The 18,518-nt window shown below is 42.2% G+C and overlaps 3 protein-coding genes across 3 annotated transcripts in view; 2 read left to right on the top strand and 1 right to left on the bottom strand.

The window, feature by feature from the left end:
* otol1b (otolin 1b) overlaps positions 1-5,754 on the bottom strand; it is a 42,948-nt gene extending 37,194 nt beyond the window's left edge. Inside the window, exons 1-2 of the mRNA XM_057351747.1 lie at positions 5,741-5,754; positions 5,159-5,275 (exon numbers count right to left, since the gene is read on the bottom strand). Coding sequence (XP_057207730.1) covers positions 5,159-5,275; positions 5,741-5,754 — 131 coding nt within the window. The remainder of the gene's footprint in view (positions 1-5,158; positions 5,276-5,740) is intronic.
* Positions 5,755-6,367: 613 nt separating this feature from the next.
* LOC130565163 (serine palmitoyltransferase small subunit B-like) lies at positions 6,368-9,619 on the top strand. Its single transcript, XM_057351745.1, has 2 exons — positions 6,368-6,401; positions 8,122-9,619. The coding sequence occupies exons 1-2, from the start codon at positions 6,368-6,370 to the stop codon at positions 8,412-8,414; spliced, it is 327 nt and encodes a 108-aa protein (XP_057207728.1). The 3' UTR covers positions 8,415-9,619.
* Positions 9,620-14,567: 4,948 nt separating this feature from the next.
* LOC130565162 (serine palmitoyltransferase small subunit B-like) lies at positions 14,568-18,152 on the top strand. Its single transcript, XM_057351744.1, has 2 exons — positions 14,568-14,583; positions 16,655-18,152. The coding sequence occupies exons 1-2, from the start codon at positions 14,568-14,570 to the stop codon at positions 16,945-16,947; spliced, it is 309 nt and encodes a 102-aa protein (XP_057207727.1). The 3' UTR covers positions 16,948-18,152.
* The last annotated feature ends 366 nt before the right edge of the window (positions 18,153-18,518 follow it).

The following is an 18,518-nucleotide window of genomic DNA, read 5'->3' as shown; positions in this document are numbered from 1 at the left end:
GTGTGGATGCAAGGGGATGATAGGAACTCCCCACGCTCGTGCTGTGGATCTATCCAGAAAGTTCCCCTCTGCACCGGAATCGATGAGGGCTTTACCGGCATGGGTACGTCCATCGTAAGTAAGGCGAAATGGCAGTGTGGTGCGCAGAGTCTAAGAGGTTCTTGTGATGGCGCCCACCCGGACTCTCCGTTCTACGGGTGGGCGCTGGCTTTTACCGGACACAGAGCCACCTGATGGCCCGCCTTTCCACAATAAAAACAGAGTCCTTCGGAGAGACGTTGCTGCTTCTGCACGGAAGTCAGATGTGAGCGTCCGATCTGCATTGGCTCGGGTTCCGGTGGTGATTGGAGTGCAGCAGCGGCGCTCCGGTCAGATTCACGTCCGTTCTGCCGATTAGGATCCCGACGACGCCAGGCAGGTGGGGAGGTGTTGCGCCGGCAACGGGCATTGATGCGACTCTCAATCCGCAAGCACAGGTTAATGAGTTCCTCCAGATCCAGGGGTGGATCGAGTGCCGCGATCTCATCAGCAATAGCCGGACTAAGACCGTCGAGGAACCGTGCGCGCAGCGCCCCAGCCTTCCAGTCACACGTGGCGGCCAGGGTCTTGAACCGGATGGCGAAGTCAGTGATGGAGCCGCGCCCTTGAGTAATCCGAGAGAGCTGAGCGGCTGCCTCGTCGCCCCGTGCCGACCTGTCGAAGAGGCTGGTCATCTCCAAGCGGAACTCCCGAAAGGAACGGCAACAAGGATCCTGAGCCTCCCAGACAGCAATACCCCACTGGCGGGCCTGTCCTGTGAGAAGGGTTAATATATAGGCAATCCGAGTCTCCTCGGTGGCATACCTGCGTGGTTGGAGGGCAAACACCAAGGAACACTGTGACAGAAACACCCGACAGGAGTTAGGATCCCCATCATACAACGGAGGGCTGTTGGCGTGCGTTTCCGGCTCGTGAGTGGCTCCGCGAGGTGGGGATTGATGAGGGTTCCCGGCATGGCCAGCCCCTCGAACGAGCTCGGCGAGCTGATGCTGCAAAGCGGCCACCTGTGCCTGCAAGACGTCAACTCCCTGGGTGGCAGCGGACAGACGGGTCGCCTGCTGTCCTAGCAGGACGCCCTGTTGTTGCAGCGCGACCCGCATAGGATCCTGTCCCGCTGGGTCGTGTAAGTGGTCTGTTCATTCTGTCATGACAGAACCACAGAGAACCCAAGTGCGGGAGAAAGCAGTCTTTATTAAACACAAACAGAATGCAGAGAAATAATTAAACAGGTCGCGAGCAGTCCACTCCTGAGATGGTAGATGTCAGCACGGTGAGTCGAGGATAGATTGCCGGTGCTGAGAGTTGGGCGGAAGCGCCTGGCGACCTCACCCGACTCGAGTCCGCGCTGGCAGGTTGGGGGAAATGCTGCGCCTGGAGAGGTTGCAAGAGAATCCTTCCCAGAGAAGACGTCCGACTATGGTGATCACTGACCGGAGTGCCAAAGCAAGCTGCTGAAAGAGGCAGACCAAAAGAAGGAGCGAGGAGAACAAGGAAGGTAAGCGAACAAGACTGGATACAAGACACGACTAGACTAGACTAAGGCTGAGATACTTCAGACAAGAAAAACAAAACAGAAAACTTAACATCAACAGGCGAGCCGCAGCTACGCCTGGGGCAGTCTGGGGCAGAATAATCCACAACGAACAGACACTGGACAAGAAACACTGAGGGAGTTATAAAGAGAACGTAACGAGGAGATCATAACCAGGTGTGGAGTAATTAAGGAAACGATAATGTCTAATGAGTGAAATGCCAACAGGCGTGTGAACACGGAGTGGAAAAACACCAGTGCAGGGGAAGTCATACGGAAACACGAGGGTGGGGCAAATGACGCAGACACAAGCACGAAGCCAGCTGAAAGCTCGGTGACAGCCATGTGCTTGACAAAAACAAAACAATCCCCGTGCCAGAAGATGACCCGACCAGGCCGTAACATTCTGGAGCTTGTGCAGAGGCAGCAGCTTTTGCCAGAGGGGAACTGGAATCCCTGGTTGGGCCTGGGTTCTCCTGAGTTTTTTTTTCTCGATTAGAGTTTTGGGTTCCTCGCCACCGTTTGCATACTGTTTTTGCACTATTTGCCTGGCCGGGGGGCTGCTTTAGAATTTTAGAGTTTTACTTAATTAATATTGCATATAGGAATTTATAGTCTGTTATATTTGACCTGTGCTTCTCTCTCCTTTATCTTAAATGTGTGCTCTCACTGAGCGTGTGTGTGTGTGTGTGCGTGCGTACTTGTCTTTGTGTGTGTGCGTGCACGTCCGTGTGTGTGTGTGTGTGTCTATGTCTATGTGTGTTAGTACGTGTGCATATTGTGTGTGTCTGTCTTCTGTTTTATGTCTTATGTACAGCTGCTTTGTAACAATGAAAATTGTAAAAAGTGCTATATAAATATAGTTGAGTTGAGACAGTGCTGCTATCCTACATCGTGGCGGGAGTTTTATTGGCTTTTCACTGGAATTCCACACTCTGACTGGGACTTTTCCATTAATAGTCCTGGTAAGTACATTGGCAATTAGAACATTCTTGGGTAAACTGACTTCAGGTGAGGCTTCCACTAACACTTGACAGCTCATTTTAGGGGGCAACCTGCAACGACCTTCCAACACGCGTTCACTGAAAGGCGGAATGGTAACAGTTTGCTTTCCAGCCACTTTCACAAAGCCAATCTTGTCTCCACAACTCAACGTCTCTGTTTGGATCTTGAGATCAGCTAACACTCTTTGGACTCTTGCCTCTTTGATTCCTCGGCCATACCGATCCATTCTCTTCACTCCCTCCGTAGCCATGAACAAGTCTTTTAAGTCACTCAGCACATTCATCCCAACAATGCCTGGTGCTCTCCTAAACTCCGATCCATTGGAACCGCTCTCTTTGATTACGAACACACACTTTCCTTGCAACATCTTTCCCATACACTCAATGTCAGCTTCCAAACATCCTACAATGGGAATATCCAACCCATTGGCTGCCGTGAGTCTAACCCAGTTGGCAGACGACAACACAACTTCTCCAAAGTGGTTCCTAAAGTGTGACTCAGAGATGGTAGTCACCTCGGATCCCGTGTCCAAAAGGCCGACGGTACTCACACCAGCAATCCTCACTTCAACGCTGAGACAATCCCCAAAGGCACTTTCACAGACAGTTTTGGAAACATCCCTCACATCACAGTCTGCTGTGTGACTTCTGATGACAGATGGACCTGAACTTTCCAGCTCTGGGGTAACTTGTTCCATGGACTTTTCCAGTTCACTCTTGTGTATCAGGGTGTGCACCCCACTTGCACTTTCCTTGAGAACATCGACGACTAGTGTGTCCCGGCTTTCCACAAGTGTAGCAGATGTATCTTCCTTCGCTGTCCTTTAAGGGCACACTTCTTGATCTTACCTCCTTTCCTGCAGGTATGGCGTTCCCTTTATTAGTCACCATCTGGAAAAGTTCTTCCTGTCAGGTGGCTATCTGTTGAATTGCCTCCTGTAGCTTTTCCAGCATGAGCGAATTCGTTGAGGAACCATCCAGCGCGGCGATAGCATGGACGGAGCCCCGTGAACGAGTATTGGACGAGTATTGGTCTTTAACTTGCTTGGAACCTCAACTTCTTCCGACCATATGATCGCTTCTTGCATCAACTGAATAAACGTGAAATATTTTTTGACCTTGAGTCTTCTCTTCATCTCACATCATAGAGAATCATCTTTGAGTCCCAACACAAGCTGTTCCTTCAGGACAACATCAGCATTGGGCACTCTTGAGGGATCACGATTCTGAATGGTACCTAGTTTCTCTTGCAGATCGTAGGCATATGAACGAATGGTTTCATCTGGCATCTGTTTCCAGTCATAAAACTCTTTCAGTCTGTTTGCAATGGGAAGTTTGTCACCATAAGTAACGTCCAGAGTTTCAAAGATCTCATCCACAGATTATTATTTTCCACTGAGCATAAACTTAATCGTCATCTTAGCTTCTTCTTTCAAATACTGTTTCACAAATTCAATCCTGTCCTCTTCGGGTATTTTCATCACTTTCAGAGCAGATTTCATTGAGCATGTCTATTCCTCCACACTCATCTCTCCATGTTTGGTACGATAACCACTAAACTCAGGGAGTTTACGATCTCTCGGAATATAAAGGGTCAATGGCATTCTCTGGGCAGTTGCCTGTTGGTCAATAACAGCTCCAGCAAGAGCCAGCGCTTCCCTTTGATCCGCTGTGGCCTGTTCCAACATTCCAGCCTGCTCACCGAACCGTCTTTGCATGTCTTCAAACTGTTCCTTCAATTTGTCCAGATCGGCCATAATTGCACTTAAACACCTGGCACCTGGACTGACTTGTATTACTTACTGGTGTATCCTGTTCGTGACGCCAATATGTGGCGGCGGTGTGGTGCCAACCGCCTTGTGGGGGGTAGAGGGTATTATACACTTCACTAAGGAAGACTGAGTGAGCAACAGGAGCTTGGTCCTCCCACCCAGTGCTTTTGGTCTCTTTTCAGCTGGTAACTGAATGTGGTACCCGTCTAGTTACGATACACGAAGCTTCAGAGATGACGAGATGGGCTTCAGGATCTTCTTCATTCAAGGGAGCCACCTGAAGTGTGTATGTGCCTAAAGCTAGTGTAGGAGTGCACAACCCACCCTCCCCAAATCTAACATGACAGATGAGACGCCCCCACTCCTTAGTAAAAGTGACTTCAATTCACTACACACAGCTTAACTCTTCTAATAAAGGATTTATTTAAACTAAATTAGCTGTAAAGAGTTGTTTCTCTTTTCCAATAAGAAGAGTGTAAGGAGTAGTACAAATAAACAACAAATATAAACAACTCTGTATCCGTTCAGGGTATCAACAATAATCAAAATCCCCTCTCACTGTTCTAGTGAGGTTACACACCGGTTTGAGAATTTTGAAACACAATTCACAATCACGTTCGATAAAGTTCAATGATTCACTTCGCAGATCAAATCAAAGAATGGTTGTCCTCTATTCCATGCACGGGTTCTCAGGTTACAAGTTCGCAACTGTGCAAGAGTAACGGCTAATGAAATCTTTTATCCAAAGTTCGTTCACTGTTCCATGAATAGGAATTCACTTAGTGAGGTAATTCACAATTCAGTTCACTCACCGGAGAAATGTTGTTCTGTTTCCCAAAGTGCAAAACAGAATGAGGCAAACAGAGCACACCACCACCTCCCTGAGGGACGAGGCGCTGAACGATGTCCTTCGAATGGCAGGGTTACGTCTGTACACAATGTTCTCCCAGCGATTGCCCTAGAGATCCTGGCGCTGACAGCTAGATCCTGCAAGGCCGCGACCCCAGCTGACACAGACCAAATTGAAGCGACGATACGTAGCTTAGCCCATCCGACGACTCGGCACTTTCTCCACGCAACGCACAATAACACATAAATAGCGTTTACCGTTCGTTTGAACAAGTAAAACCAAAAAAACTGAGCAAAACGGAAAATAGACCGCGTGAGAGTAATTGACTCTGCTAACGTTAGCTATCTCGTGCTAACAGCTAGCAGGCGCGTTTCACTCACACTAATAACACGAAAACTCCTCTATCGCGTCTTGTAACTCTCAACGTTCCTGCGATTAGGCACATAACAAAGTTAACAAACGGTACAACTGTGCATCATGGGTCTACGCTACTTTTTAGCGGTCAAAACTACCCAAAGATCACAGAAACTTCAGGAGCCCACACCTTCTCTCTGCCATACTTTACGTCTCTCTTACGCACAAATAAAAATGGCGGCGACCATAGCAAAAATCAAAATAGAAGTCTCTTACACAAAACGATTATTGTAGGTCCCTACATAAATAATATGATTTTTTTTACATTTACGCATTTGGCAGACGCTTTTATCCAAACCGACTTACATTACATTATCCTACACATAGGTATGTGCAATGCCCTGGGATCGAACCCACAACCTTGCGTTTTTAACGCAATGCTCTTACCACTGAATAAAAACATTCTGCTTTCTAATAAACAAAGTTAAAACAACCGAACTACGGGATGCGTGAAGGGACAAACTGCTTGTGCTTTTCAAGCCGCGTTTAGATGGAAGTTATTTCATGTCTGACTTGAGATCTGTGGCAAACTTTAAATACTAAATTAAGATGATACCTTGCAGATGAACCATTCATGGATTCATGGCCCAGTGATCTGTCTCTTAGATTTAAATTTAAGAATTTGACATGAAAATGTTATGTTAGATTTAAAGTAATTAAAACGATTTATAACAGATTTATATTTGCCCCGCACAACCAACCAGCCCCCCTGGCGGGTCTCCCGGATTTTAGTACACAAATGTTGACAGGTATGGAAATGACCCATGCGGCAGATGACGTCACAGAGCACCGTACTATACAGCCTCATGACCGCAGAGAGAAAGTGAGAGCTGCACATCGCATCATATTATGAACGAGGAGCTTTATATGAGTTTGCCTTATTTCCACTCTGTTACTTAACGCGCACGTGCACAATACACATGCGGGTGCGAGAGCAAACACGAGAAGTGGGTGGTGTCTCACTGCTAGAGTAGCTTTTGCATCGGACCGTCACAGAGCCACACTGACTGACTCTAGACTGCAGCATTACACCTGAGGTGAGTACCTGTCCTCTCAGCACACATACACTGCACTTCACTCACTCTTCTCAACTGATCTGCTGCGCGTGAGAAATGACTCTCATCATCATCATCATCATCACAGCTCTAAATGACATGATGTGATAAAAACAACACTGCAGCTGCTGTTACTAGAAATAGAAAGGAGAATAGTTACATTGATAAACATGTTTTGTTGATTTAGTTTCACGTGTTTAGTTGGATGTTTGCTGTACACATTTCTGTAGTGTACATCAACATACAACAAAAGGATCTAGTTAATGATGCTGAAAGTTTCTACCGTTGCTTAGAAAGAACACCACAGTGATGTGCTATTGTTCTCACGCTGTCTGTTATCAGTCTTGTTTACGCTTGGAGTTGTCTTGGCATCACACTACACATAACATGATACAGTATTCCATATTGTTGTAGGGACACTGAAATCTAGCCAGGTAACTTAAAAAAATCTGTTTTATGTCATCTTGAATCATTTATGATGGAAGTTCACTTGTATTTAACAGTTCAGTATCAGTTACATCAGTGTCACATTTCACACAGCGTGTTTAATACACATTTTTTTCTACAGCTATTATTCATACAGCATAGCTTATACTTTAAAAGTTCACAGTACAGAACTTCTTAGGCGAACGGTTAAATGCTGATTTAAATTCGTATTCATATTTAAGCAATTGACCACATTGTAAGTCCAAAGAAGCAGAACAATTACGGAATTTTACGAGCAGTTTTGTTTTATGTGTATGAGAATGTAAATATTGACCTTGTTGACATTAGAGAGAGAGAGAGAGCATGTTCCTGCTGTGTTTTGCAGTTGGATGAATGTGGGGCTGTAGATGGCCCCCACGAGCCACTTCACATTTATTTCCCTTCTGGTTCACAATAATATTAATATGCACATTTAAACATGGTTTATTTATAACCCACCAGGGCTTTCTTCATTACAGAGATCACATGCTCACTGCTCTTCCCCTCATTCATTTTTCCAGACAATATTGTGCAGCCTTAAATAAAAAGAATGAAAGGGAAAAAATCTGTTTATAAATGAGCTCATGCCACTTTTTAACGTAAATATTCCTGGAGGATTTTGATCATTTTATGTTCCTTTCTGTCTTTTTTTATTAAATAATCAAACAGTCATGAATGAACAGCATTGTTTGTGTTTATTTCTATTGACGATTATTTCTTTCTCAAGTTTTGTTTGTCTCACTCCTCAAACCCGGAAGCAAAAAATAAAACCAACGTTCATTTGATCGGGTTTCACCCTAGGGCACAGCCCAGAGAACAAACACTGAACTGTACCAGCCACCGAATGCAATTGACTTCATGTCATTCATGTCTTGAATTGACATTTTCATCTTTTGAAATGTGTTATAAAGAGACAAACCCATCCCCATTATTATTCATCATTCACTTATCTGTCGCGTGCGTGTCTGTGCATTGTGTCGTACTCTTTAAGGGCACATCTTTCATGTCGGCAGCTCACATCGGGACGGCGTCGCCCGGCGAGTCAATATGAAGACCATGAGGGAGTACGTGAGCTGGCTTTACTATCAGTACCTGCTCATCACCGGCATCTACGTGCTGGAGCCGTGGGAGAAGTCCATCTTCAACGCTGTCCTGTTCACCATGGTGGCCATGGTGGTTTACACTTCTTACGTGTTCGTCCCCATTCATATGCGCCTGGCGTTGGAGTTCTTCTCAGGGCTCGCGCGAGGCCATCTGGAGCGCACTGTGGCTCTCATGAGCTGAGCGTGGATACAGATCCTTTACTTTAAAACTCAGGAATGAACAAGCCAGATGACAAGTGACGTGGAAACACTTCTTTTTTTTAATTTTGGGGTGATATCAGCGGTCATCTGTGCACTCCTCAACATCTTGACCCTGATATTTGTCACCAATCTGACTTGTTTTGACTATTTTCCCCAGTGCAAATGAAGAGGTGTTCAATTTCCTTTTTCATTTATTATTACTGGTGCTGGTTTGTGTGTTTTGTCATTTTGTAATCACCTATGCAACAGACGTGTTTCTATTGTAAAACTCGGTCACACATTAGGTTTTTGAAATGTTTGCCTGATTTGATGTGATTGTTCTGGCCCCAGGTGTGGTGTGGTCTGCATCCACACACAACACAAGAATAAAGGCCACAATATAATGGGCCTCATTCATGAAACATTCTCAAATATATGAGGAAATTCCCAGTAATTTGCGTAAACAGACCTTCCCGAAAACTTTCCTCCGGATTCACAAATACTTCGTAAACGTCAGATTTCATAGTAAAATGTGTGTACCTTAAAGATATACAATCGTTCGTAAACAGGGCGCACATGTGTACTCATTCTCAATTAGCATAAACGCGGACTATAAAATGCAGCTACGCAAATTACGTAGCTGTAAAATATCTTGTTGTTCATTCTCTCCTTTGCTTACTCCAACTTTAATCCTCCTAGTAGCATGGCCTTGTAAACTAACGGTACTGTTTAGCGTGTTGACAAAATGTTTATGCTCTCCTACTTGTAAGTCGCTTTGGATAAAAGCGTCTGCCAAATGAATAAATGTAAATGCAAATCTAGGAATGCTGGAATCCTCTGGACTTCATTCTCTGGTTTGGCTACATTATATTGCATAAATGCATTTGATACTAATTGGCTATATGCCTAACAAAAAATTAATCAGTTAAACTGTGTCCACCGAAGCCTTTTTAGCCAGCTGAAATATTAATGGTGCTCTTCTGAAAACGACCAGCTGGTGGCGCTTGAGAACGCTTTGGATGCACTGCGCGTTATTCCCGAGATGCGTTGGTTGCTGTGATTAGAATATCCGCAACAGTTGGCCTACTTGTTACTAATATCTTCTTTTCAAGAATATTGCTGAATATGATAATGCAGTAACCATTAATAGTAACTTCTCCATAGAGTGTTTTCAGACGCGTCATCAATCCGGAAGTCGGCCATGTTGGAGGCACTAAACCTAAACAATGCTATTGAACCAAATGGAAATCGCACATTTTGCGGGCGAAAAAAGGATCCTTCTTTAGAAATAACTGTGAAAATAAAGCTTTTTAATGCAAGGTCGGTCACACCCGAGAATCGCGAAAGCCATATACTGTAACATCACTTGCAGTATAATTAATTATTTTCTACTCTGAACTTCACGCACGAGTCAGCAGTATTTACTGTATGTAGTTTAAATCTATTCTACATGCATGTAGACACACACACATTCATGGTTACAGAATCACTGTAACGCAGTTAAGAGGCACGTAGTTTTACTAAGTAGAAGTAAATTACTTAAAAGGGACCAGACTTGTCAGCATGTGTATGTGATGAAATTGTGATATTGTGATCTTTTTTAATAAAAAACAGCCAAAGGTTTTCTATGAGGATTAGGTTTAGGGGCAGGGCTTGATTGGCGAACAAAATAAGTAGTTCACTACGTCGGGATTAGAAATATATGGAAATCGGTTCGTCAGTCCTTATACAGTATGTATGTGATGTGACAGTATACGGCCATAGTGATTATATCGGGTCTGATCGACTTGCATTAAAGGGCTTTATTTTCAGTTATTTCTAAAGAAGAATCGTTTTTTTCGCCAGCAAAATGTGCAAATTCCATTAGATTTAATAGCATTTTCTACGTTCAATGCCTCCAATATGGTCGACTTTCGGATTGATGATGCATCGTAAAAGCACTCTATTTTTGTGTATGATGGTTGGTCAATGTAATGTTTGTCCCGACTCTTCTCCACTGTGATTGGACGGCTGTGTAAAAAAAGGACAGGGAGGAGCTCTGCATTTTACCCAAAGTTAAAAAGTAAAAATTGATCAAATACAGGGCAAAATAAATATCATTGTGACACATAGTGCATCAACGTGTCATCAGTTTGTCTAAAGAAATACAGAACGTTACATGCGGTTTTACGCACCATTTACATGTGTTATGGAGCAGGTGAACATTTCTTTTGTCCGAACTAACATTTTGAAAATATGAACATTTTCATGAAAAAAATTACGTTAGAATGACTTTACGGACAATTTACACAACAATTTGTTATGTTCGTGTTTCATGAATGAGCCCAATTGACACAAAGCCCCGTCACTGGCATGTTTGAAATATTAAGAGTTAAGTTTGATTCACACTGCATCAAGAATGTAGCTGTGTCTGTGAAACCAGGCCTATAACAGCACAGAATAAACACTTTCCCTGCAGATTTGTTGTATTTCTACATCCTACGCCTGACGATCAAACTGCGTTCACTTGCTCTGTGCTGATCTCACACATGATCTGATTTCTTTTAGAAGCACTATAATGTCAGAACTTATCTAATGATACCTGTCAGATATTATGACGGAGTGGCATCCGTGTTTTTTTAAAGTGTATGTTTTGGAAATAAACTATTTTCACTACATTTCTGTACTGTTTTTATACAACACTAGTGTACATTCCGAGAAGGTAAGCTGTTGGTTTGAACAGAATATGTGTACATCTATTTGAAACTGCAAAGCAGGGAAGTGACCAGACTGGTTTTCCAAGTGCTCATTTATGGTGCCCTCAGGGCTCGTCTAATGCATTTCCGACAATCCGGTTTTCCCACCTGGATTTCTAAATACTTTAGCAAACCCGTCATTCTTTCTTCCTTTTTTTGCAACACAATCTCGTTGGTGTGAATCAGCAGATATTACTTGTGAAAATGTCCAGAAAGCATTCAGTCTGTAACACTTAACAATAAGGTTGTATTTGTTAACACTGGCAACAATGCATTAGCTGTCAATGAACAATGCGTCTTCTATGGTGTTTATTCATATCAGTTCAAGTGAACATTTACTTACACATTTATAAAATCATAATCATAATGAAGTAGTGTGAACAACTGTATGGGCATTAAACAACATTAACAAACATTAATAAATGCTGAAATAAAAAAAGCTGTGTCAGTTGATGTCAGCTAATGTTAAAATTCAAACTACAACATTTATTTGAATAAATAACATTTATTAATAGCATAAATTACAACTGATGTGTTTGGGCTAAAAATAAATACGGGCTGTATTAAATGAATGTATTCATATGAAGGAAATTCACATACAGGAAACACACACGGCGTTCCAGAACATTGTTTTCTGTTTCAATGTTGACTCAATGTAAACAGTGGTGGGAGGAATGTGTTTACTCAACTTTATTTATAAAGCGCTTTTTACAATATTCATTGTTACAAAGCAGCTGTACATAAGACATATTGACTATAAGCAAAACAATTAAAGTTATACCTGTAAAAACAAGAAAAAGTTGAAAACACAGAAGACAGACATACCCACATACAAAACACTCCACACACACAATATGCACACGTACTAACAAGCATAGACATAGACACACACACACACACACACACACACACACACACGGACGGATGCGCAGAAACACGGATGCGCACGCACACACAGACAAGCACTTGCACACACACAGACACGCACAGTGAGGGCACACATTTAAGATAAAGGAGAGAGAAGCACAGGTCAAATATTAAACAGACTATAAATTCCTATATGCAATATTAATTAAGTAAAACTTTAAAATTATAAAGCAGCCCCCCGGCCAGGCAAATAGTGCAAAACAGTATGCAAACGGTGGCGAAGAACCCAAAAATAATAGAGAAAAACACCCTCAGGATTTAATCAGTGTTTAATGAGTGAAACCGTGAGAGGGTGTGTAGCACTTACACAATAGAGTTGGGAACAGTAAGGCCGTCGCCTACATTCACTCATGTCACTGGATCTGTTTTCAGTTTGATAGAGACTGTTGTCTAAGCAGCGTCCAGCAAGTAAAACATAAACCCTCCAGACCGACCGATCAAACACCAGTCAAACTCTTAACATAAATCATGTGTGTGTGTGTGTGTGTGTGTGTGTGTGTGTGCGCGTGCGTGCGTGCGTGCAGTGCGTTGTGTGTGTGCGTCTGCTGTTCTGCGCTGCCTGTCTGCGTGTGTGTGTGTGTGTGTGTGTGTGTGTGTGTGTGTGTGTGTGTGTGTGTGTGTGTGTGTGTGTGTGTGTGTGCGTTCATGTTTGTATATCCCGGTGGGGACCTAAACGTGAATGCAGGGGTCAGACAAAGACCTGTGGACACTTCTGGTTTCTTCTAGAGGAGGAATCAAGTTTCCTAAACATGCATATGTGTGTGTGCGTGCGTGTGTGTGTGTGTGTGCGTGTGTGCGTGCGTGCGTGCGTGCGTGTGTGTGTGCGTGCGTGCGTGTGTGTGTGCGTGTGCGTGTGTGTGCGTGTGTGTGTGTGTGTGCGTGCGTTCATGTTTGTATATCCCGGTGGGGACCTAAACGTGAATGCACACCAACTCAATGGGGACTCGTGTCACCGTGGCGACCAAAATTGAGGTCCCCATGGGCAAAAAAGCTTATAAATTGTACAGAACAATATTTTTTTTTAATCTAAAAATGCAAAAAGTTTTCCATGATCTTTAGGTTTAGGGGTTGGGTTAGGGGATAGAATATACAGTTTGTACAGTATACAACTCATTACGCCTATGGACTGTCCCCACAGAGATAATAAACCAGACATGTGCGTGCCTGTCTGTGTGTGTGTGTGTGTGTGTGTGTGTGTGTGTGTGTAGCTCTCAGTCATACAGGCAAAACAATAGATTTATTTTATAAACAGTTTAAATCTGATTGAGATGATGATGCTGCACAGCCTAAATAGAACATCAAGGGCCTCATTTACAAAATGTTGTGTAGAAACCGTCCTAATTTTGATGTTATGTTCATTTCTCAAAGTGCGTACGTGTGATTAAATAGACATCAATAAAAAGTAGAGATCTCAAACTCTGATTGTATTAATGTCATTGATATATGAAAGAGCACCAGTCAATGTCCAAATCTTTTATAAGCGGCAGGAATGACTTATATTTCCAAACACCTGCAGCACTCAGACAAGTGCGTGCGTCTGCTCAGACCCTGATGTGGTGCTAAGCACTTTTCCACGTCAAAGACCGTTTTTATAAATATGAACATTCTCTTGGATTCTCTACGCACATACAATAAATGTATACTGTAAATGAGGCCCCAGGTGTGCTGTAAAAACTGTTTACACGTTTGAGGTGAACATAATAAATGGATGCATTTTCTGTTTGAAAGAGACAAGTAAAGGTTTGCTATGAAGTGCACCAGCTGCCTTTGTATCATTTATAAATGTACATTTCACGGCACGTTTCATCCAAACAAACTGTTGAAACAAATATCCTTTTAGTTTGGCTTCTGCAGAAGGCACATAGTGCTTTAGTTTTCGGCAAAAATATGAATCGCGGGATGCGTTTTTATGCAGAAATGCTTACCGCATCATCATGACAGTTCATGCTCATATCAGAAAACTTCAGAGATTGACACTTGATGAAAAGCCATACCTGGATTCAAGACACTAGAACTTCCACAGTTCAGAGCATCAACATAAACAAACTTCGTGGCCCAAACTTAAATTCCGGTATACATCTGCAAATAATAAAGTCCCTGCAGATTATTTCTGATAACAAGCAAAAGAAAACAGGTGATTACTTTAGCTAGCAAGTCAAAACTATGTCTTGCCAGGATTTGTCACAATATTCCCTCAAACACGGAGTTACACAGTAACTGTAATATAAACACTAGGGGCGGTTTCCCGGACAGGGATTAGACTCAAATAAATGTAAGAGCTGTCCAAACTAAAAACAACTTGCAATGATATATCTCGACATACATCAGTGCCTTTGTGTTGTATACTTACATTTAAAGCCTAGTCCTGGTTCAACATAATCCCTGTTCTGGAAACCACCCCTAGAATAGACAGGTACACCAACAGAACCACTAAACCAAACAAAGGAAACAGGAAAACGGGAGCGAATATATACAGTACAGTTCTGATGAAGATGGTAAGGAGTTGTGGTGAAATGGATCACGGTTGATCCGTACGGAACGTGCTCTACGGTTCGTAATTCATGTAACCCAAGGATTAAGTAAAGGATAATCCACAGCTATCCGTGCGTTAAAGGGTTTTACTGCACTGCGTGGAGGCCAAGTGGTTGCCTCCGAGTAGTGCATTAAAATTCTTTATCGTACGGTTAGCTGTGTATTATCCCGCTTATACCATGGTCTTTTGCCAAGTTAAAGCTGTTATCGATGTTTACAGTGTCATTTTAGATCAAACGGCTATTTTCGTCAAATTTTCGTTAATTTGAAATGTAATCAAACTGACTGGAGCTACCCATGCATTAAAGGGTTTTAATGCACACCTTCCAGCCAATCAGAATCCAGTATTCAAACACACCATGGTATAACTGTAAATGTATTTATCATACAGTAAAAGATAGTTTTAGCACGCATGCACGCGCTCTCTCTCTCTCTCTCTCCAGTATCTTGACTAGTGCAATGCGAAAGCGCATTCTCGCGTATACAGTATCTTAACTTTAACTTTACAGCTAGCCTTACACAGCAGTTTAAGTAATGTTGTGTTGAGTCAAAGCGTAAATGACGCGATCCATGCACGAATACGCTTCAGCAATTTTGACGCGCCGCCAACTCATAATTCAGTAACGCATTTGAGAAGACGAGAGAAAGTCAGTTGAGACACGTACTCGATGATCGCCGCCTCATAACACCTGTCACATTTATAATCTGATCTCTAGAGATCCATTTGTCAGCTGTTTACTCTGACTGCACATTTATTTGTTATACATATTGTCATTTTTTTAAATAATGCATGCTTACTGTCCTAGTAAGCAGTGGTGTAAAGTATTGGAGTAAATGTACTTAGTTACTTTACTTAAGTATCTTTTTGGCTACTTTGTAGTTGTACTGAGTATTAAAGATATTAGCAACTTTTACTCTCTACTTAACTACATTTTTGAACAAGTATATGTACTCTTTACTCCACTACATTTGTAATGACTAATGCAGTATTCCATATTGTTGTAGGGACACTGAAATCTAGCCAGGTAACTTAAAAAAATCTGTTTTATGTCATCTTGAATCATTTATGATGGAAGTTCACTTGTATTTAACAGTTCAGTATCAGTTACATCAGTGTCACATTTCACACAGCGTGTTTAATACACATTTTTTTCTACAGCTATTATTCATACAGCATAGCTTATACTTTAAAAGTTCACAGTACAGAACTTCTTAGGCGAACGGTTAAATGCTGATTTAAATTCGTATTCATATTTAAGCAATTGACCACATTGTAAGTCCAAAGAAGCAGAACAATTACGGAATTTTACGAGCAGTTTTGTTTTATGTGTATGAGAATGTAAATATTGACCTTGTTGACATTAGAGAGAGAGAGAGAGCATGTTCCTGCTGTGTTTTGCAGTTGGATGAATGTGGGGCTGTAGATGGCCCCCACGAGCCACTTCACATTTATTTCCCTTCTGGTTCACAATAATATTAATATGCACATTTAAACATGGTTTATTTATAACCCACCAGGGCTTTCTTCATTACAGAGATCACATGCTCACTGCTCTTCCCCTCATTCATTTTTCCAGACAATATTGTGCTGCCTTAAATAAAAAGAATGAAAGGGAAAAAATCTGTTTATAAATGAGCTCATGCCACTTTTTAACGTAAATATTCCTGGAGGATTTTGATCATTTTATGTTCCTTTCTGTCTTTTTTTATTAAATAATCAAACTGTCATTAATGAACAGCATTGTTTGTGTTTATTTCTATTGACGATTATTTCTTTCTCAAGTTTTGTTTGTCTCACTCCTCAAACCCGGAAGCAAAAAATTAAACCAACGTTCATTTGATCGGGTTTCACCCTAGGGCACAGCCCAGAGAACAAACACTGAACTGTACCAGCCACCGAATGCAATTGACTTCATGTCATTCATGTCTTGAATTGACATTTTCATCTTTTGAAATGTGTTATAAAGAGACAAACCCATCCCCATTATTATTCATCATTCACTTATCTGTCGCGTGCGTGTCTGTGCATTGTGTCGTACTCTTTAAGGGCACATCTTTCATGTCGGCAGCTCACATCGGGACGGCGTCGCCCGGCGAGTCAATATGAAGACCATGAGGGAGTACGTGAGCTGGCTTTACTATCAGTACCTGCTCATCACCGGCATCTACGTGCTGGAGCCGTGGGAGAAGTCCATCTTCAACGCTGTCCTGTTCACCATGGTGGCCATGGTGGTTTACACTTCTTACGTGTTCGTCCCCATTCATATGCGCCTGGCGTTGGAGTTCTTCTCAGGGCTCGCGCGAGGCCATCTGGAGCGCACTGTGGCTCTCATGAGCTGAGCGTGGATACAGATCCTTTACTTTAAAACTCAGGAATGAACAAGCCAGATGACAAGTGACGTGGAAACACTTCTTTTTTTTAATTTTGGGGTGATATCAGCGGTCATCTGTGCACTCCTCAACATCTTGACCCTGATATTTGTCACCAATCTGACTTGTTTTGACTATTTTCCCCAGTGCAAATGAAGAGGTGTTCAATTTCCTTTTTCATTTATTATTACTGGTGCTGGTTTGTGTGTTTTGTCATTTTGTAATCACCTATGCAACAGACGTGTTTCTATTGTAAAACTCGGTCACACATTAGGTTTTTGAAATGTTTGCCTGATTTGATGTGATTGTTCTGGCCCCAGGTGTGGTGTGGTCTGCATCCACACACAACACAAGAATAAAGGCCACAATATAATGGGCCTCATTCATGAAACATTCTCAAATATATGAGGAAATTCCCAGTAATTTGCGTAAACAGACCTTCCCGAAAACTTTCCTCCGGATTCACAAATACTTCGTAAACGTCAGATTTCATAGTAAAATGTGTGTACCTTAAAGATATACAATCGTTCGTAAACAGGGCGCACATGTGTACTCATTCTCAATTAGCATAAACGCGGACTATAAAATGCAGCTACGCAAATTACGTAGCTGTAAAATATCTTGTTGTTCATTCTCTCCTTTGCTTACTCCAACTTTAATCCTCCTAGTAGCATGGCCTTGTAAACTAACGGTACTGTTTAGCGTGTTGACAAAATGTTTATGCTCTCCTACTTGTAAGTCGCTTTGGATAAAAGCGTCTGCCAAATGAATAAATGTAAATGCAAATCTAGGAATGCTGGAATCCTCTGGACTTCATTCTCTGGTTTGGCTACATTATATTGCATAAATGCATTTGATACTAATTGGCTATATGCCTAACAAAAAATTAATCAGTTAAACTGTGTCCACCGAAGCCTTTTTAGCCAGCTGAAATATTAATGGTGCTCTTCTGAAAACGACCAGCTGGTGGCGCTTGAGAACGCTTTGGATGCACTGCGCGTTATTCCCGAGATGCGTTGGTTGCTGTGATTAGAATATCCGCAACAGTTGGCCTACTTGTTACTAATATCTTCTTTTCAAGAATATTGCTGAATATGATAATGCAGTAACCATTAATAGTAACTTCTCCATAGAGTGTTTTCAGACGCGTCATCAATCCGGAAGTCGGCCATGTTGGAGGCACTAAACCTAAACAATGCTATTGAACCAAATGGAAATCGCACATTTTGCGGGCGAAAAAAGGATCCTTCTTTAGAAATAACTGTGAAAATAAAGCTTTTTAATGCAAGGTCGGTCACACCCGAGAATCGCGAAAGCCATATACTGTAACATCACTTGCAGTATAATTAATTATTTTCTACTCTGAACTTCACGCACGAGTCAGCAGTATTTACTGTATGTAGTTTAAATCTATTCTACATGCATGTAGACACACACACATTCATGGTTACAGAATCACTGTAACGCAGTTAAGAGGCACGTAGTTTTACTAAGTAGAAGTAAATTACTTAAAAGGGACCAGACTTGTCAGCATGTGTATG

This window comes from Triplophysa rosa, linkage group LG14, assembly GCF_024868665.1.
Source record: "Triplophysa rosa linkage group LG14, Trosa_1v2, whole genome shotgun sequence".
Classification (NCBI taxonomy): Eukaryota; Metazoa; Chordata; class Actinopteri; order Cypriniformes; family Nemacheilidae; genus Triplophysa; species Triplophysa rosa.
Note: the sequence above shows the minus strand (reverse complement) of the source record. Positions and strands in the feature narration are given on the sequence as shown.

Excerpts from the sequence above, each read along its gene's own strand:
- LOC130565163 (XM_057351745.1), top strand. The coding sequence starts at position 6,368 with ATGACCCATGCGGCAGATGACGTCACAGAGCACC. Across the intron at positions 6,402-8,121 it reads AGATGACGTCACAGAGCACC|GGCACATCTTTCATGTCGGC; the intron begins GTACTATACAGC and ends GTACTCTTTAAG.